The sequence below is a fragment of the Meriones unguiculatus genome, chromosome 16, assembly GCF_030254825.1.
Source record: "Meriones unguiculatus strain TT.TT164.6M chromosome 16, Bangor_MerUng_6.1, whole genome shotgun sequence".
In the NCBI taxonomy this organism is placed as follows: Eukaryota; Metazoa; Chordata; class Mammalia; order Rodentia; family Muridae; genus Meriones; species Meriones unguiculatus.
In genome coordinates, this window is record NC_083363.1 from 28,402,989 (window position 1) to 28,422,541 (window position 19,553).

The 19,553-nt window shown below is 41.2% G+C and overlaps 1 protein-coding gene across 5 annotated transcripts in view; it reads right to left on the reverse strand.

Moving 5' to 3' along the window:
- Positions 1-19,553, reverse strand: part of Ccdc138 (coiled-coil domain containing 138) — an 80,964-nt gene that overhangs the window by 23,186 nt on the left and 38,225 nt on the right. For 4 of the 5 annotated variants that reach the window (XM_060369523.1, XM_060369521.1, XM_060369519.1 and 1 more), the window contains 2 exons: positions 18,234-18,350; positions 2,406-2,598 (listed from right to left, as the gene is read on the reverse strand). In XM_060369523.1, coding sequence (XP_060225506.1) covers positions 2,406-2,598; positions 18,234-18,350 — 310 coding nt within the window. The remainder of the gene's footprint in view (positions 1-2,405; positions 2,599-18,233; positions 18,351-19,553) is intronic. The other variant, XM_060369522.1, reaches the window with a different exon arrangement.

Here is a 19,553-nt window from a genome sequence, read left to right on the forward strand (position 1 = left end):
CAAGAGAAATGGGGCATATATGTACACATATGTGCACAAACTGCCTGCATGTGATTTGTCTACAGCAGCTTTATTTGTGCTACCCTGACCTGAAAGCAATCCAGGTGTCCAGAGACTAATATTACTATTATGTCTTCTCTTTTTGTTTTGAGACAGGATCTCACTATGTAGGATTGTCTGACCTGCGATGTAGATCAGGCTACATAACTTAAAGACCCCTTGCCTCTGCCTCCCAAATACTGGGATTAAAGATATGCAAAACCATATCCAGCTATTGTGTTGGTTTTCCTTTTATTAGTGTTTCATTTACTTTCATTCAATTTAAATATTAAGAGTTTCTTATAGGAAGAATACAGTTGTATTTTTCATCATACAAGTTTTGCTTTTAAAATAAGGTATCTGTCATCTTTTTGGTGTATTTGCTGCACTTTTTCTCTTTTACTGATTTTTTTAGGTTTTATTATAAAAACCCTATAGTTTCCTCTATTATTTTCCAATATTCACAACAGTAGCATGTTCAATATTGTACTGTTCAATATACTATACAAGAGGTATGATAGGCAGCATCTTATTCAATTTTATTTCACATCAAATAAACAGACCTTATTGCATGTTTGCCATTTCAAAGTTTATGGGCTGGCAAGATGGCTCAGTAGGTAAAGGTGCTTGCCATCAAAGCTGAAGGCCTAATTTAATCCACAGAATTAAAAGGTGGAAGGAGAAAAAACTAATTCCCACAAACTGTCTTCTGACCTCTACATGTGTGACAGGCTACATGTGCACCCTCAATAAATAAATAATTCAAATGTAATAAAAAATAAATTTTAAAAAGAATAAACATTACATTTCACTAGATGATGTGATATATGTTGACATATGACTCTGACTATTCTCCTTGATTGACAGAGTGACTTTGAGCGCCTGCTCTTGACTTTACTTACCTCTGGGGAATATACATGTATATATGTTTTTATGTGTGGTTAGGAACTGCTTTCTAAAATATGTGTATGCATGTGTGTGTACATTTGCGTGTATTCATGTGTACATACATGTGCATACATATGTGAACAGAAAAGTTTCTAAGATAGGTTTGTGGTGGACTTTATTTGGGTCTAACAGTGCCTTTTCATGAGAGATCTTTCAGAATTATCAACAATCTATGATTACAAATTTGAGAACCATAACCATGAGGCAACCAAGCAATAAGTTTGAGTTAGTAGTTTGGTTTCAAGCCATCAGGAGTGACTTAGCAGAACACACTGCAAAGGAAATAAACTACTGTGAAACTCATTGGGGCAACTGATTATTCTGACTGAGATAGGTCAGCACATAGGGAAAAGATAAAAATGGTATATTTGCTAACATTACTCCTTTTTCTGAAAATTCTTTTTTTAAACAATCCAGAAAGAGATAACTAGTTATAGCTACATTAAAAATACATATTAACCATGTTTGACTCTGGCTGTAGTGCTGCTTTTGATCATTCACTCCTTATTTACTCTTGCACACCAAGGACTAGTGGGGAAGACACAGTGACAAGTCTCCCTTGGTGAACTCACAGGCTGTGCAGGGCTGCTCTTTCTGTAAGGCTCAGGAACTACTGTACAGGCTTTGGAGCCAGGTGGATTCTGTTGTCAACTAAGCATCCATCTTCTATGGAAAAACAGCCATACATGGACCATAACAAATGAATATGGCAATGGGAGAAAGTTTATTTACAAATCGGACAGTGGCCAAATATGCAACTATGGACTGTAGTTTCCTGCCCAGTTTCTAGTGGGACCAATACAATTTCAAGTCATGTAACAAATGCAAAAGTAGCAACGGGCACATAAAAAAAAATGCAAGAAAATCAACAAAGGCAGGACATGATGGCACACACCTTTAGTCCCAGAACTCAGGAGGCAGAGGCAGAGGGTCTCTGTGAATTTGAAATGAGCCTGTTCTACATAGTGAGTTCCAAGACAGCCAGAGCTACACAGAGAGACCCTGTCTCAAAGCAACAACAAATCAACAATAGCTCTGAAAGAATGCATCAATCTAAAGAGTTTTTCTTTTTGGTTTTTTTTCTTTCCTCTTTTTAATTTTTTGAGACACTGAGTTTTATTGTGTAGCCTTGGCTATCCTGGAACTCACACTGTAGACCAGGCTGGCCTCAAACTCACAGAGATCCAGCTGCCTCTGCTTCCCAAGTGCTGGGACTAAAGGTGTGTGCCACTCCTACCCAGCTGAGTTTATTTTCTTAAATTCAGGAATAACAAAGAATTGTTTTCAAAATGTGCTACTATTATTAAATAGCTCAAAATCTCATTCTAAAAATGTTGAGCATAATTAACTATAAAAGAACACTTTATAATGTACTACTTGCTCATAACTGTTTACTCAGTGAATACTCGGAACCTTACCTTGAGTGACTGTTTTGAGGACAATTAAGGTTGATAAAAATCTCAGCGATAAATTGGAGCTCTTGAAGAATGCTGCTGTCTTTGGTTTGTTCTCTACAGAATGCTCTAAAGAATTATCCTGAGTTCCTTTAATTGTAACTCCTTTAAATATGTCTTCACCCAATCTCCTCAATGTTGATGTCATAGTTGAATGCTGTTAAAAATATATAGTCATGTGTTTTATATACTTTGATCAAATTTATGCCCTAAAACAAATATTTATGAAAAATAGAGTAGAAAATATGCAAAATTACAATTTAAACTATATAATTAAAATTTTATAAACCAAGTATAGACTTCTTAAAATATTTTCTTAAGAAATTAAGATCAGGGCTGGAGAGATGGCTCAGAGATTAAGAGCACTGCCTGCTCTTCCAGAGGTCATGAGTTCAATTCCCAGCAACCACATGGTGGCTCACAACCATCTATAATAAGATCTAGTGTCTTCTTCTGGTGTGCAAGTGTATATGCAGATAGAATATTGTATATATAATAAATAAATAAATTAAAAAAAAAAGAAATTAAGATCAGACTCAGGAAAGTAGAGGCAGGCAGATCTCTGTGAGTTTGAGGCCAGCCTAGTCTACAAAGCGAGTCCAGGACAGCCGAGGCTACACGGAGAAACCCTATCTTGAAAGAAAAACAAAACAAAACAAAAAACAAAAAAAAAAAAAAGGAAAGAAAAGAAATTAAGATCAAGTTAAATCTGGCATATAAACATTTAAAAAAAAAAAAGAGTTGGATTCCTTTGAGTGCAATCCAAGGTTTTCCCAGAGGCCTTGATAAAGGGTGACATTGCAGGAAGCTGATCAAGCCATGTTGTGCAAGGGAGCACAGGGTATCTCAGGTGTATCACAGACCAAGCACACAGTGGCCTGGGGACTGGTAACCACAGTCTCTTCAAGGAGGAAAAGCCAGGTTCCCAGGAACCAAAATCGTAACTCCTTCCAGTCCTGCCCTAGCTCCAGTCAGACCTTACCAAGTCTGCCCTGGGCAAGCACAGGGAAGTGCTTCCTTATCAAATGCCTGACTTTATGTTTTCAGCTTGGTCTCACTATAAATAACCCCAGTGACTCTGAAAATGTAACTTTCAAAAGGAGAAAGTACTGGGTTGGAATCATGGAAAATTCTTATGGAATAAATTGCAACCAGAAAATGGTCAGCACAGAATAAGGTATCTCCAAAATAACATGGGACCTGATGGTCTTCCACAGACTCATTATGACAGATGAAGGGAAATCATTTCCAGCTACTAAAAAGGAGAATACTTAAGCTAGACTTAGAAATAATATAGACGTTACTGTATTGTGTTCTATGTTCCAGGCCTTGTCACTGATTTTCATGATTTTCCACATCTTCATTAGGATTTGTAAACTCATTCTTTTTTTTTTCCATTTTTTTTATTAATTACACTTTATTCATTTTGTATCCCCCCATAAGCCCCTCCCTCCTCCCCTGCCAAGCCCACCCTCCCTCCCCTTTCTGCATGCATGCCCCTCCCCAAGTCCACTGATAGGGGAGGTTCTCCTCTCCTTTCTGATCTTAGTCTATCAGTTCTCATCAAAAGTGGCTACTGCTGGTGGGAATGTAAACTTGTACAACTACTCTGGAAATCAATCTGGCGCTTTCTCAGACAACTAGGAATAGCGCTTCCTCAAGATCCAGCCATACCACTCCTAGGCATATATCCAAAAAAGGCTCAAGTACATAATAAGGACATTTGCTCAACCATGTTTGTAGCAGCTTTATTTGTAATAGCCAGAAGCTGGAAACAACCCAGATGCCCCTCAACTGAAGAATGGATGCAGAAATTGTGGTACATCTATACAATGGAATATTACTCAGCAATGAAAAATAAGGAAATCATGAAATTTGCAGGTAAATAGTGGGACCTGGAAAGGATCATCCTGAGTGAGTTGTCCCAGAAGCAAAAAGACACATACTCATATAGACATACAACATAGGACAAACCCACTAAAATCTGTGCATCTAAAGAAACTAAGCAAGAACTAAAATGTTCAATCCCCATCCTGAAAGGCAAAGAGGATGGACATCAGAAGAAGAATAATACAGGAAACAACCTAGGAACCTGCTACAGAGGGCCTCTGAAAGCCAGAAGAAGAAAACAGGAAACAAAACTAGGAACCTACCACAGAGGGCCTCTGAAAGCCTCTGCCCTGCAGACTATCAAAGCAGATGCTGAGCCTGATGGCCAACTGTTGGGCAGAGTGAATGGAATTTTATGTAAGAAGTGGGAAATAGTAAGAGCTGGAGAGGACAGGGTCTCCACAAGGAGAGCAACAGAACAAGAAAATTTGAACACAGGGAACTTCCCAGAGACTCATACTCCAACCAAGGTCTATTCTTGGAGATAACCTAGAACCCCTTCACAGATGTAGCCCACGGCAGTTCAGTGTCCGAGTGGGTTACCTAGTAATGGGAAGAGGGACTGCCTCTGACATAATCTGATTGGCCTGCGCTTTGATCACCTCCCCGTGAGGGGGAAGCAGCCTTACCAGGACACAGAAGAGGACAATTTAAACTCATTCTAAGCTCAGCATTGATGCTGCATGTGGGTAACACATTTTGAATATATACACCAAAAACTAGAAACAGGTATTCTGAGAGGAGTATTCAGGATATTCAGGAGTATCAAATGATTGGGCAATGAGTGGTATGAACAGTGTGATCTGATTTAAATGTATTGTAAATATGATTTCAGTATCCCTGTGGGAAAGTATGTATTTTTAGGAGCATGTAAAATGTTTCTATTTTTAAAAGTCTAAAATAATTAAAGCGTGCATCATTCAAAATATTTTAAATGATCAAGAAAAAAAGAAAATTATATAATAAAAACAGGGTTAATATACTAAGAAGGCATTATAATCCTAAATGTATCTTCACCAACCAACAAAGCTGTGGAATGTGAAACAGAGACTGGAAAGATGGCTTGGCTGTTAAGAGCACCGTCTGCTCTCACACAGGACCAAGGTTTGGTTTCCAACAGCACATGGCAGCTCACAACTGTTTGTAACACCAACTCTAGGGAGTCAACAGCTCTCTTCTGATCTCCATGGACACTGCATGCACGTGCAGGCAAAACACACACTTTTTTAAAATTTCTTTTGTTTGTTTGTTTGTTTTCAAGACAGGGTTTCTCTGTGTAGTTCAGACTGTCCTGGAACTCATTACATAGACCAGGTTGGCCTCAAACTCAGAGATCCACCTGACTCTGCTACCTGAGTGCTGGAATTAAAGGAATGTGCCACTACCACCTAGCTCACATTTTAAAACATTTTAAAACAAAAATGGATGGTACAAGAGAAACACAAATGTACAGGATATAACATAACTTCAACACACTACCCTCCAAGTATTGACAGTAGAACTAGGCAAAAGTTTCAGTGAGGATATAAATATATACATAAAAACACACATACATACACATAAATAAAAATAAAATATTTTAAAAATGTAAGTGAAAATGTGACATATCAGACATATGGGAAAAGGTAAGTGCCTCAGATGGTTAAGTGCTGCTGTACAAGCAAGAACCTGAGGCAGAGCCGCCCACCACCATGCAGCAGGAGTGGCAGACACCCAGAAGCCTGCCTGACATGTGGCTTGCCTGCAGCGGGAACAAGTATGTGAAGTGTGTGGTGGGGGAGCCAATACAATGTGCAAGCATGTGGTGGGAAGCTGGGAGAGAAAGAGAAGCTGAATCCTTCGAGCACCATGAAGAGGCAGAACTGGAGACTCGAGGGTGGAAAGGAATGGTCTAATGTGACACCTGAGGCCATGGTAAAGTCCAAGCTCATGTTGCTGAGGGTCATGTCTGGGTCCATGATTGTGCAGCAGGGGTCTGCGTAGATATCAGTGGGTCACATTACCACCAAAAGTCTGGGATGCCACCTGGGACCATGTTAATGTCCAAGGGCTGTGTAGAGCTGGTCCTGCCACTTGCTAGCTTGATGCACTGGGTGAGCTATCTGGGCAGTGCTAAAGAGCTGGCCTTGGTGGTATGGTGCAGGAGAGCTGGCAGGCCGATCTACTCAGCTACCATCCAGGCCCAGATCCAGAGCTTTAAGGTGGCCCACCCCAACATCTAGACCATATGAACTGCTGGAGCATGTGAAGGGGCCAGTCCTGCAGATCCAAAGCTGTAGAATCTCCATGACATGACACAGGACAATAAAAGAATATCCAAGAGGAGTCCCAGTGAGGATCCAGTATTACTAGTGTAGCAGAAGCCAGAGGCCTCAAACTAGACCACTGATTCAATGAACATTTGCAAGTAAAGATGTATGGATAAAACGATATATTGTGGAATACACTGTGACACATTATACTTCCATGATGAATTTTTTTTTCTGTAGGGGAAAGGGAGTTTACAAGTGTGGAGGGTGGATATGAGGAGATAGGAAGATGAGTGGGATTTGGATGCATTATGTGAAATTAACAAAAAAAATCAATAAAAAGTAAAAACAAAACAAAACAACAACAAAAAACTGAGACGAACACTCCCATCTGTAACCCCAGCATTGTGGGGGTTGGCAGGAGAGCAGATATAGGCATATCCTTGGGCACCACCAGCCAGCCATTTCAACCAATCAGTAAGCTCCAGGTCCAGTGAGAAACCATGTCTCAAAAAAGTAGGCTTATGATATGGCTCAGACAGCATTTGTCCCACAAGCCACATGCCCTGACTCTGGAATCTACAGAAAGCTAAAAAAGAACAAATGAAACAAAGTTGTCCTCTTACCTCTGTACACATGCTGTGGCACTCATCCCATACTTATACTTCATGTATCCATACATATACAATAAAATAAATATTTAAATAAATAAGGTAGAGTGACTGAGGAAAACACCTGTTCTCTATATCCATACAACCACATGCATGTGCATGAGTACAAACACACGCACACCCCACACACAGAGGTGGGGAGGAGATGGAAGGAAGAAGAGGTGGAGAAGGAGAGAGAGAGGGGAAGAGGGGGAGAGAGGGAGAGAAGGACAAAGGAGGGAGAGAGGGAGAGATTGAGAGAGGAACGAGAGGGGGAGAAGGGGAAGAAATAGAGAAGGAGAGAGGAGGAATAGAGCGGAAGAGGGAGAGAGGGGGAGATGGAGAGAGAAAGAGAGGGAGGGAGAGAGAGGAAGAAAGAGAGGGAGAAGAGGAAGGGGTAGAGATAGAGAGGAAGAGAAAGAAAGGGAAAGAGTAGGGAGATAGGAAGAGAGAGAAGCTGGTCTGGTAGCATATACTGTAATCCCAGCACTAAAGAGGCTGAGGCAGAAGGCCTGTGAGTTAAGGCCAGCCTCCGCTACACACTAAAACTGTGTCAACCCAAACACTACCACATACACAAACAGGAAAAATTCTTAAATCAATGATCTAAACTTTCATTTCAGTAATGTAGAATCAAGAGAACAAAATAAATTTATCGTAGAAGAACTTAATTAAATTGAAAACAAAAAAAAATAGAAAGTCAGAAAAACAAAGAAATATTTAGAGCAGGGCATGGCGGTGCATGCCTAATTCCAGCACTCAGAAGCAGAGGCAGGTGGATCTCTGTGAGTTTGAGGCCAGCCTGATCTACAAAGCAAATCCAGAACAGTCAGGGCTACACAGAGAAACCCTGTCTCAAAAAACAAAAAATAACAACAACAAAAACAAAATGCTTAGGAAAAACAGCTTAAGTAAAGATTTAAAAGCCTGCAAATTGTCCATGCTGATGTGTAACGGCGGTACTATTCTGGACACTAAGGCACATCAGGCCACTGTGAAAACACACAGTCACCCTACAGCATCTGATTTCAGATAGCCAGTTATGTTGTACCTGTTTTCATTTTCTTTATAGTCCAAATACTAGATATGTAAGCTCATCAATGAGACAAAATGGTTCATTTCCTCAAAAAGCACAAACTGCCAGAAGTTTAAAAACAAATTCAGAATAGCCTTGTAACTATGAGGAAATTTGATGGGGCTGATGAGACTGTTCAACAGGTAAAGGCCCCTGCTGTCAAATATACCAACCAGAGGTTAGGAGGGAGCCAAGATGGCGGCGCCGGGAGAGCACCGCGTTTGAGAAGCACTCGCCGTGCAGAGACCAGGAGACTGAACTCTGGGCCCTGAAACTACATCAATCGTGTTTCCCAGGTGAGGGGAGGCTCCCACGGTGTGGGAATCGGTCGGGTCCACTCATGGCTACCCAGCCAGAACCCGGAAGAAATCCTTGGTAACGCGGGCTTTGGGTCTCCGGGCTGGAGCCGCAAGCGTCCGTGTCCCAATTACTTGCCCAGGCTGATCTGTGAGCACAAGGGTGCCTGAGGCTGGGAGTCCCAGCCTCGGGGGGACCCCACTGGGAAACAAACTTGCCAGACTGATCACGGGTCACCCAGTCTATCCCCGGAAGGTCGCTAGGACGGCGGGTACCCACGGCCAACACAACTGAGCTCCTGCCGTGCAGAGATCTGCCCACTCAGCTCAGCGGTACAGACAAGCTGCGCGCCCCAGTACAACAGGGATTGGGAACCCCTGTCCAGAGAGGATCCCACAGGGAAGGAAGAAACCGTGCTGCTGGGGTCACCTAGGGAAAGTCTAGCAGCCTGCAGATCCCAGATAGGTGAGTACGCCCAGCCACCACAGATCTGGGCCCAAACAGGGAGCACAGAGTGATCGGAAACTCAGCTTCCTCGGACTAGCAGGCGGGCGCACGCTCCACCAGCCCAGAGGCCTGCATTGTACCAAATACACCTTACAGGCAGAACTGTACGCCCCAAGACACCAGAGCAGTACTTACCCGCCACAAATTACCTCTTGGGTTCTGGGGCACAGAGCCCCAACCTCAGATGTACAAAAGTCCGGGAACCCTGAGATCAACCCCCCAGATACTGCTCCAAGGGGCAACCAGTTATCCCCAACAAAACCGACCAAACCACGGGACACACAGGTTACAGAGGTTGATCACTAAATTTACAGCAAGAAACCCAGAAGGAGGGCAACTGTCTCCAGGACTTCTCCCAGTGAGAGGAAAGCCCTCTCGACTAATCAGGACCACAGTTACTACCCAGGTCTCTAGGACTGAGGTGAGCTGTAGCAACTCCTGAAAAACATCGGACATCCAGTGACTATACCCAAAAAGCTGGAAAGGCTTCCTTCAGGAAAAACCATCTTCCTGCCAAAGGGATTCTCTCCACTACAAGAGTCCAGGAACAACCAGAAACTAAATTCAAACAACTAAGATAGCCCAATGGGTAGAGGACAGCTTAAAAGTCCAACCAACAAAAGCCAGAGCAATATGGCATCTCCAGAACCCCGTTATCCAGGGGCAAATAGCCCTAGACACCCCAGCATAAATGAAATTCAAGGAGATGACCTAACATCTATGCTCATGAAGAAGATAACAGAGGAAACAAATAAAATATGAAAAGAATTAGAGGAAGATAAAAACAAACAGATCATGGCTATCCGTAAAGAAATGGAGGAAATTAAAGACAAGGAGATTATGGCCATCCGTGGAGAAATACGGGAAGCTGCAGCCAAACAGTCTGTGGCCTTTAGAGAGGAAATGCTTAAATCACTGAATGAAATAAAAGAAACAGTGGAATGTTCAAACAAACAGCTGAAGGAATTGACGGAAAAACATGAAAATACAGTCAGACAAGGGAAGGAAACCAACAAAATAGCTCAAGACCTGAAGATAGAATTGGAAAAATTAAAAAAAACACAAATGGAAGAAATTGTGGAGAGAAAGAACTTAGGGAAGAAAGCAGGAACTACAGAGGTTAGCATAACCAATAGGATACAAGAAATGGAAGAAAGAATCTCAGGTGTGGAAGATACAAAGGAAGAAATAGATGTATCTGTCAAAGAAAATGTTAAATCTAAAAAATTCCTGACACAGACCGTCCAAGAAATTCAAGACAACATAAAAAGACAAAACCTAAGAATAATAGGAATAGAGGAAAAAGAAGATTCCCTGCACCAAGGCCCAGAAAATATTTTCAACAAAATCACTGAAGAAAATTTCCCCAACTTAAAGGAGAGACCAATAAGAATACAAGAGGCCTATAGAACACCCAATAAATTAGACCAGAAAAGAAAATCCCCCGCCACATAATAATCAAAACTGTAAGTATACAGAACAAAGAAAAAATACTAAAAGCTGCAAGGGAAAAAGGCGAAGTAACATGTAATGGCAAACCCATTAGAATTACACCTGACTTTTCAACAGAGACTATGAAAGCCAGAAGGGCCTGGACGGATATCATGCAGACCCTAAGAGAACACAGATGTCAGCCCAGGCTACTATACCCTGCAAAACTCTCAGTCCTCATAGATGGAGAAAACAAGATATTCGATGACAAAAACAAATTTCAACAATACCTACAAACAAATCCAGCATTACAGAAGACATTGGAAGGGAAAATACAACCCAAGAAAGCTAGCTACATTCAAGAAAACACAGAAAATAAATAACCCCACTACATTAAAACAAAAAGCAACCAAGCACACAACCGTATGACCACAGCCAACATGAAATTCAAAGGATCTAACAGCCACTGGTCATTAATCTCTCTCAATATCAATGGACTTAATTCTCCAATAAAAAGACACAGACTAACAGAATGGATGCATAAACAAAACCCAGCAATCTGTTGTATACAAGAAACACACCTAAGTCACAAAGATAAACATTACCTGAGGGTAAAGGGATGGAAGACGGCTTTTCAAGCAAATGGACACAAGAAGCAAGCAGGAGTAGCCATTCTAATATCTGATAAAATAGACTTTCAACCAAAATTAATCAAAAGAGATGGGGAAGGACACTTCATACTCATCAAGGGAAAATTTCGCCAAGAAGACATCACAATCCTGAACATCTATGCCCCAAATACAAGGGCATCCACATTTGTGAAAGAAACATTGATAAAACTTAAACCACACATAGATCCCCACACACTAATAGTGGGAGAATTCAACACCCCACGCTCAACAAAGGACAGGTCAACTAAACAGAAATTAAACAAAGAAACAATATCTCTAACAGAGGTCATGAATCAATTGGACCTAACAGACATTTACAGAACCTTACACCCAAACACAAAAGAATTTACCTTCTTCTCAGCACCTCATGGAACCTTCTCCAAAATAGACCACATAGTTGGTCACAAAGCAAGCCTCAACAGATACAAGAAGATTGAAATAATCCCTTGTATCCTGTCTGATCACCATGGAATAAAGCTGGACCTCAGTAACAACAAAAACAGCAAAAAGCCTACACATACATGGAAACTGAACAACTTGCTACTAAAAGACAGCTGGGTCAGGGAAGAAATAAAGAAAAAAATTAAAATCTTCCTAGAACTCAATGAAAATGAAGACACAACATACCCAAACTTGTGGGAAACAATGAAAGCAATGCTAAGAGGAAAGTTCATAGCACTAAGTGCCTTCAAGAAGAAATTTGAGACAACGCATTCAAGCAACTTAATGGCTCACTTAAAAACCCTAGAAAAAGAAAAAGCAGACACACCAAGAAGGAGCAGACGGCTGGAAATAATCAAACTCAGGGCTGAAATCAATCAATTAGAAACAAATAAAACAATTCAAAGAATCAATGAAACCAAGAGCTGGTTCTTTGAGAAAAATCAACAAGATAGACAAACCCTTAGCCAAGCTAACTAAAAGGCAGAGAGACACCATCCAAATCAACAAAATCAGAAATGAAAAGGGGGACATAACTACAGACACTGAGGAAATCCAAGCAATCATCAGGACTTACTTCAAAAGTCTATATGTAACAAAATTTGAAAATTTAAATGAAATGGACAATTTTCTTGATCGATTTGACTTACCAAAGCTAAATCAGGACCAGGTAAATCAATTAAATAGTCCTATATCTCCAAAGGAAATAGAAGCAGTCATCGAAAGTCTCCCATCCAAAAAAGCCCAGGACCTGATGGTTTCAGCACAGAATTCTACCAAACATTCAAAAAAGAGCTAAGTCCAGTTCTCTTCAAACTATTCCACAAAATAGAAACAGAAGCAACATTACCAAACTCATTCTATGAAGCCACAGTCACCTTGGTACCTAAACCTCACAAAGACCCAACAAAAAAGAAAACTTCAGGCCAATCTCCCTTATGAACATTGATGCAAAAATACTCAACAAAATACTCGCAAACCGAATACAAGAACACATCAAAGATATCATCCACCATGACCAAGTAGGCTTCATCCCAGGTATGCAGGGGTGGTTCAATATACGGAAATCCATCAATGTGATCCACCATATTAACAAACTGAAAGAAAAAAAACACATGATAATCTCCCTAGATGCTGAAAAAGCCTTTGACAAAATGCAACATCCATTCACGTTTAAAGTATTGGAGAGATCAGGGATACAAGGCACATATCTAAACATAGTAAAGGCGATATACAGCAAGCCTATAGCCAACGTCAAACTGAATGGAGAGAAACTTAAAGCAATCCCACTGAAATCAGGGACAAGACAAGGCTGCCCACTCTCTCCATATCTCTTCAACATAGTGCTGGAAGTCCTTGCTAGAGCAATAAGACAGTTGAAGGAGATCAAGGGGATACAAATTGGAAAGTCAAATTCTCACTATTTGCAGATGATATGATAGTATACATGAGTGACCCCAAAAACTCTACCAGGGAACTCCTACAGCTGATAAACACCTTCAGCAAAGTGGCCGGATACAAAATTAACTCAAAAAACTCAGTAGCCCTCCTATATACAAAAGATAAAAGGGCTGAGAAAGAAATTAGGGAAAGAATACCCTTCACAATAGCCACAAATGACATAAGGTACCTCGGAGTAACCCTAACCAAGGAAGTCAAAGACTTGTATGAAAAAAATTTCAAGTCTCTGAAGAAAGAATTAGAAGAAGATATGAGAAGATGGAAAGATCTCCCATGTTCATGGCTTGGCAGGATTAACATAGTAAAAATGGCCATCTTACCAAAAGCAATCTACAGATTCAATGCAATGCCCATCAAATTACCAACACAATTCTTTACAGACCTGGAAAGAAAAATTCTCAACTTCATATGGAATTACAAGAAACCCAGAATTGCTAAAACAATCCTCTACAATAAAAGATCTTCTGGAGGTATCTCCATCCCTGATCTTAAGTTGTACTATAGAGCAACAGTTTTAAAAACTGCATGGTACTGGCATAATAACAGAATAGGGGATCAATGGAACTGAACAGAGGACCCAGAAATAAACCCACACACTTATGGACACCTGATCTTTGACAAAGGCGCCAAAACCATACAATGGAAAAAAAGATAGCATCTTCAACAAATGGTGCTGGTCCAACTGGATGTCTACATGTAGAAAAATGAAAATAGATCCATACTTATCACCCTGCACAAAACTGAAATCCAAGTGGATCAAAGACCTCAACATAAAACCTGACACATTAAATCGGCTAGAAAAAAAAGTGGGGAATACCCTAGAACTCATTGGTACAGGGGAAAACTTCCTGAACAGAACTCCAACAGCACAGGCTCTAAGAGCAACAATCAATAAATGGGACCTCATGAAACTGAAAAGCTTCTGCAAAGCAAAGGAGACCATCACTAAAACAAAGCGACTGCCTACAGATTGGGAAAGAATCTTCACCAACCCTTTATCTGACAGAGGACTCATATCCAGTATATATAAAGAACTAAAGAAGCTGAAAAGCAGCAAACCAAGTAATCCACTTAAAAAATGGGGAACAGAGCTAAACAGAGAATTCTCTGTAGAGGAATATCGAATGGCAGAGAAGCACTTAAAGAAATGCTCAACCTCACTAGCCATTAGGGAAATGCAAATCAAAACAACCGTGAGATTTCACCTTACACCCATGAGAATGGCCAAGATCAAAAACTCAAGTGACAACACATGCTGGAGAGGTTGTGGAGAAAGGGGAACCCTTCTCCACTGCTGGTGGGAATGTAAACTTGTACAACTACTCTGGAAATCAATCTGGTGCTTTCTCAGACAACTAGGAATAGTGCTTCCCCATGATCCAGCCATACCACTCCTAGGCATATATCCAAAAGAGGCTCAAGTACACAAAAAGGACATTTGCTCAACCATGTTTGTAGCAGCTTTCTTTGTAATAGCCAGAAGCTGGAAACAACCCAGATGCCCCTCAACTGAAGAATGGATGCAGAAATTGTGGTACATCTACACAATGGAATATTACTCAGCAATGAAAAATAAGGAAATCATGAAATTTGCAGGTAAATGGTGGGATCTGGAAAGGATCATCCTGAGTGAGTTGTCCCACAAGCAAAAAGACACACATGGTATATACTCACTCATATAGACATACAACATAGGACAAACCCACTATAACCTGTGCATCTAAAGAAACTAAGCAAGAGAGAGGACCCTAACTAAAATGTCCAATCCCCATCCGGAAAGGCAAAGAGAATGGACATTAGAAGAAGAAGAAAACAGGAAACAACCTAGGAACCTACCACAGAGGGCCTCTGAAACCCTCTGCCCTACAGACTATCAAAGCAGATGCTGAGCCTGATGGGCAAGTGTTGGGCAGAGTGAATGGAATTTTATGTAAGAACTGGGAAATAGTAAGAGCTGGAGAGGACAGGGTCTCCACAAGGAGAGCAACAGAACAAGAAAATTTGAACACGGGGAACTTCCCAAAGACTAATACTCCAACCAAGGTCTATTCTTGGAGATAACCCAGAACTCCTGCACAGATGTAGCCCAGGGCAGTTCAGAGTCCAATTGGGTTACATAGTAATGTGAAGAGGGACTGCCTCTGACATAATCTGATTGGCCTGCTCTTTGAGCACCTCCCCCTGGGGGGTAGCAGCCTTACCAGGCCATAGTAGAGGACAATGCAGCCACTTTTTATGTGAACTGATGGACTAAGATCAGAAAGGAGAGGAGAACCTCCCCTATCAGTGGACTTGGGGAGTGGCATGCATGCAGAGGGAGGAGGAAGGGTGGGATTGGGAGGGGAGGAGGGAGGGACTTATAGGGGGATGCAGAATGAATAAAGTGTAATTGAGGAAAAATTAAAAACAAAAGGGGGGAAATAATTTAAGAACCTTAAATGACTTTCAAAAGTGGAGCAAAACATGGAGTTAGTCAATTTACATGGAACATGTCTCGCCCCTGGGGGCAATGGTCTCCTGAACCTACTCAGACCTCGGACACCACCACTGCTAGTTCTAGAACTGATGCAAGATGTTCCAACAAGGGGGTTGAGGCTTCTCATAATATTTCCTATAAGCCCACACCTGTTTGTTTATATCCCCCATTTTTATTCATTATTAGCCAGATAGAGCCAAGTAATTGTGGTGATGATACTTGCTTTTTTGCCCAATGCTGGAATGCTAGTGAATTTACGTATGCCCTGGTTACTCGCATGCCTCGCTGGGTGCCTGTGCCCGTTGATGCCCCTCACGCTATGACTCTCTTCAGACAGAAAAGGGATCTTGGAACTACAGCCGCCATTGTTACTGCCATCTCATTGGCGGCTGTTGGAGCTACCACCGTGGCATTAGCCATGAGTCATACTGTGCAGACTGCTCAGACCCTGAATAATCTTTTAGCCAATGTAGCTCATGCCTTAGATGTACAAAAAGGAATTAATGCTCAACTAAAAGGAGGCTTGATGTTGTTCAATCAGAGGATTGACCTCGTGCAGGAGCAAATTGATACCCTATGGCAAATCACTCAACTTGGCTGTCAATGAAAGTATGCTGGACTTTGTGTCACTAGCATACAACATGAGAATTTTTCCTGTGCTGCAAATCTGTCTAAACAATTGTCTAGCTATATTTTAGGTAATTGGACTGGAGAATTCGATACTACGATGGAGCAGCTGAGAGTGGCCATTGTCACAGTAAATTCTACCAGAGTGGACGCAGGACTAGCCACAGGATTATCATCATGGATTGCTGCAGCCATGAATCATCTGAAGGAGTGGGCGGGCATGGGAGCGTTAGCAGGCCTTCTGGTGTTGGTCTCCTTGGTTTGCCTGTGGTATATATGCAAGATTAGAGTCTCACAACAGTGTAATGCAGCCATGACCATTCAGGCCTTTACAGCCATTGAAGGAGGACAGTCTCCCCAAGCATGGTTGGCTACCATAAAAAGCTAAAATGGTACGCTCAGGATGCAAGGCTAAGCACTGCACTCAGGGTCAGCCGCTTTCGACCCAGAGAAGAGCAAGTCTGATTGCATGCGGGTTGATGCCCCAGGTCCCGCCTCTGAGAAAAAGGTATCAGACGGGTCTGATGCTCTTTGGGTGGATGACACCTAAATGAACATCGGTACAAAGTCCCAATTTATTTCTAATATCAGAGATCAGACCTCTACTCTTGCCTGATGCGTCTAAAACAAAAAGGGGGAACTGTAGAGAGCTGCGGAATGCTATGCCTTAAAGATGGAGCTGGTTTCCGCCTTCCACCTTCCCGATGGTGAGTGCTCTCTGTCACAAACAACTCCATATTTGGCTAAGGCTGAGGATCTGGCTTGCTTCCATGTATGTGGACCTATCTGCATTGCCCACATGGCACGCCTGGGTTGGCTACCCAGAGGCTACTTAAGCTGTGGGCTGGCTTTCCCCGGGGTCCGATGATTGTTCAAGGTTCCTGAATAAACTGCATTGAAAAAAAAAAATTTACCAACCAGAGATTAATCTTTAGCACCTAAATGGTAGCTGTTGTCCTCTGACCTCCATATGGCACAAAGGAACATGGGTGTACAAACACTTGCATGGACACACACATGGGCACATACACACACACAAGTCATATTTTTTTAAATTGAATCCATAATTTAAAACTTTCCTCAAAATAAATCTCAGAACTAGAGAGATGGCTTGGCACTTGAGAGCACTTACTGGTCTTGCAGAGGACGAGATTCACTTCCCAGCACCCACATAATAACTCACAGCCCTCTGTAATTGCAGTTCCAGGTTATCCAATGTTCGTCTCTTTGCCTCTGTGGACACGTCATGTATATGGTGCATTTACACACACACAGGCAAACACTCATATAAAACGAAGAAAGAAAATATAAAAAGAGGAGCCAGGTGGTGGTGGTGCACACCTTTAATCTCAACACTCTGGAGCAGAGGCAGGTGGATCTTTGTGAGTTTGAAGCTAGCCTGGTCTGCATAGTGAGTTCCTGGACAGCCAGGGCTACACAGAGAAACACTGTCTCAAAAAAATGAAAAATAAAAAGAAGAAAATCTCCCTGATTCTAAGATAGAATTCCTACTATCTACCTAATAACCTCTAAGAAATATAAAGGATGAGATTATTTCAATTTTTGTAAATCAAACAGACAAAGTTAAAAACACAAAAAACCCTAATATTTATTAATTAATTAAATGTCTACATTCTATTATCATAAACATATAAACAACAAAATTTAACATATAAAAATCAGTCAAAATGTAAATAGTTGAAAATCTAAAAAGAGGGTGCACATGAATTTTGGGCAAAACTTATGCAACACTGATACAAAAACAAAGCTGTGAGTGAAAAGATGTCTATGTTCCTATGTTGAAAAGACTGAGCACATGAAACTGGTATGAAAGCTGAATACAATTCCTATCAAACCTTAGAGCAATATTTTCTCAAACAAAGAGAACAAAGTACATGTATGTGCAAGCGCACGCACGTGTGCGCGCACACACACACTTTATTTTTCTGTGAAACATACCCAAAAGAACTGACACTAAATAGAGTCTGCCAGAAGATAGAACCCAATGAGTCAGTACCTGTGTGCCAGAATCCAGCAGCCTTAGAGACCAATAGATAAACTTTACATAAGGCTCATGCAGTTTAGCATTCACAAGTGGCATCCACTGGAGCTGCTCTGTCATCATAGGCAAAAGCTGAAGGTGGTGGGAAACAGAAGCACAGTGTTCTTAGATAGCTGAAACCAACTGCCAGAATTTTCCAAAGGCAAAATGAATGACTGTTAGGTCTATCAATTTCTATAAAGGAGCCAGTTGAAATTTCTGTAATGCTGGTGCACTGAGTATCCAACATATTCTTCTCACTCTTCTTTCCAGTTCACAGACTCAATGTGCTGGACATGCCTGGAAACCCAGTTTCAAAGACACCTGACTGACAATGGGATACTACTCAGTAATTAAAAACAAGGAAATCAAGAAATTTGCAGGCAAATGGTGGGATCTAGAAAAGATCATCCTGAATGAGGTATCCCAGAAACAGAAAGAAACACATGGTATATAGTCACTCATAAGTGGTTATTAGACATATAATATAGGATAAACCCACAAGAATCTGAACACTTAAAAAAGGCGAGCTAATTTCATGAGTTCCTCATTTTTGATTGCTGAGTAGTATTTCATTGTGTAAAAATACCACAATTTCTGTATCCATTCCTCCATTGAGGGACATCTGGGTTGTTTCCAGCTTCTGGCTATTACAAATAAAGCTGCTACAAACATGGTTGAGCAAATGTCCTTGTTGTGTACTTGAGCAAATTTTGGGTATATGCCTAGGAGTGGTATGGCTGGATCTTGAGGAAGCACTATTCCTAATTGTCTGAGAAAGTGCCAGATTGATTTCCAGAGTGGTTGTATAAGTTTACATTCCCACCAGCAGTGGAAGAGGGTTCCCCTTTCTCCACAATCTCTCCAGCATGTGTTGTCACTTGAGTTTTTGATCTTGGCCATTCTGATGGGTGTAAGGTGAAATCTCAGGGTCGTTATGATTTGCATCCCCCTGATGGCTAAGGATGTTGAGCATCTCTTTAAGTGTTTCTCTCCCATTCTATTATTCCTCTACAGAGAATTCTCTGCTTAGCTCCATACCCCATTTTTTAATTGGATTACTTGATTTATTGCTTTTTAACTTCCTTAGTTCTTTGTATATGATGAATATCAGCCTTCTGTCAGATATAGGGTTGGTGAAGATCCTTTCCCAGTCTATAGACTGTCGTTTTGTTCTGACGACAGTGTCTTTTGCTTTACAGAAGCTTTTCCGTTTCATGAGGTCCCATTTATTGATTGTTGCTCTTAGAGCCTGTGCTATTGGTGTTCTGTTCAGGAAGTTGTCTCCTGTGCCAA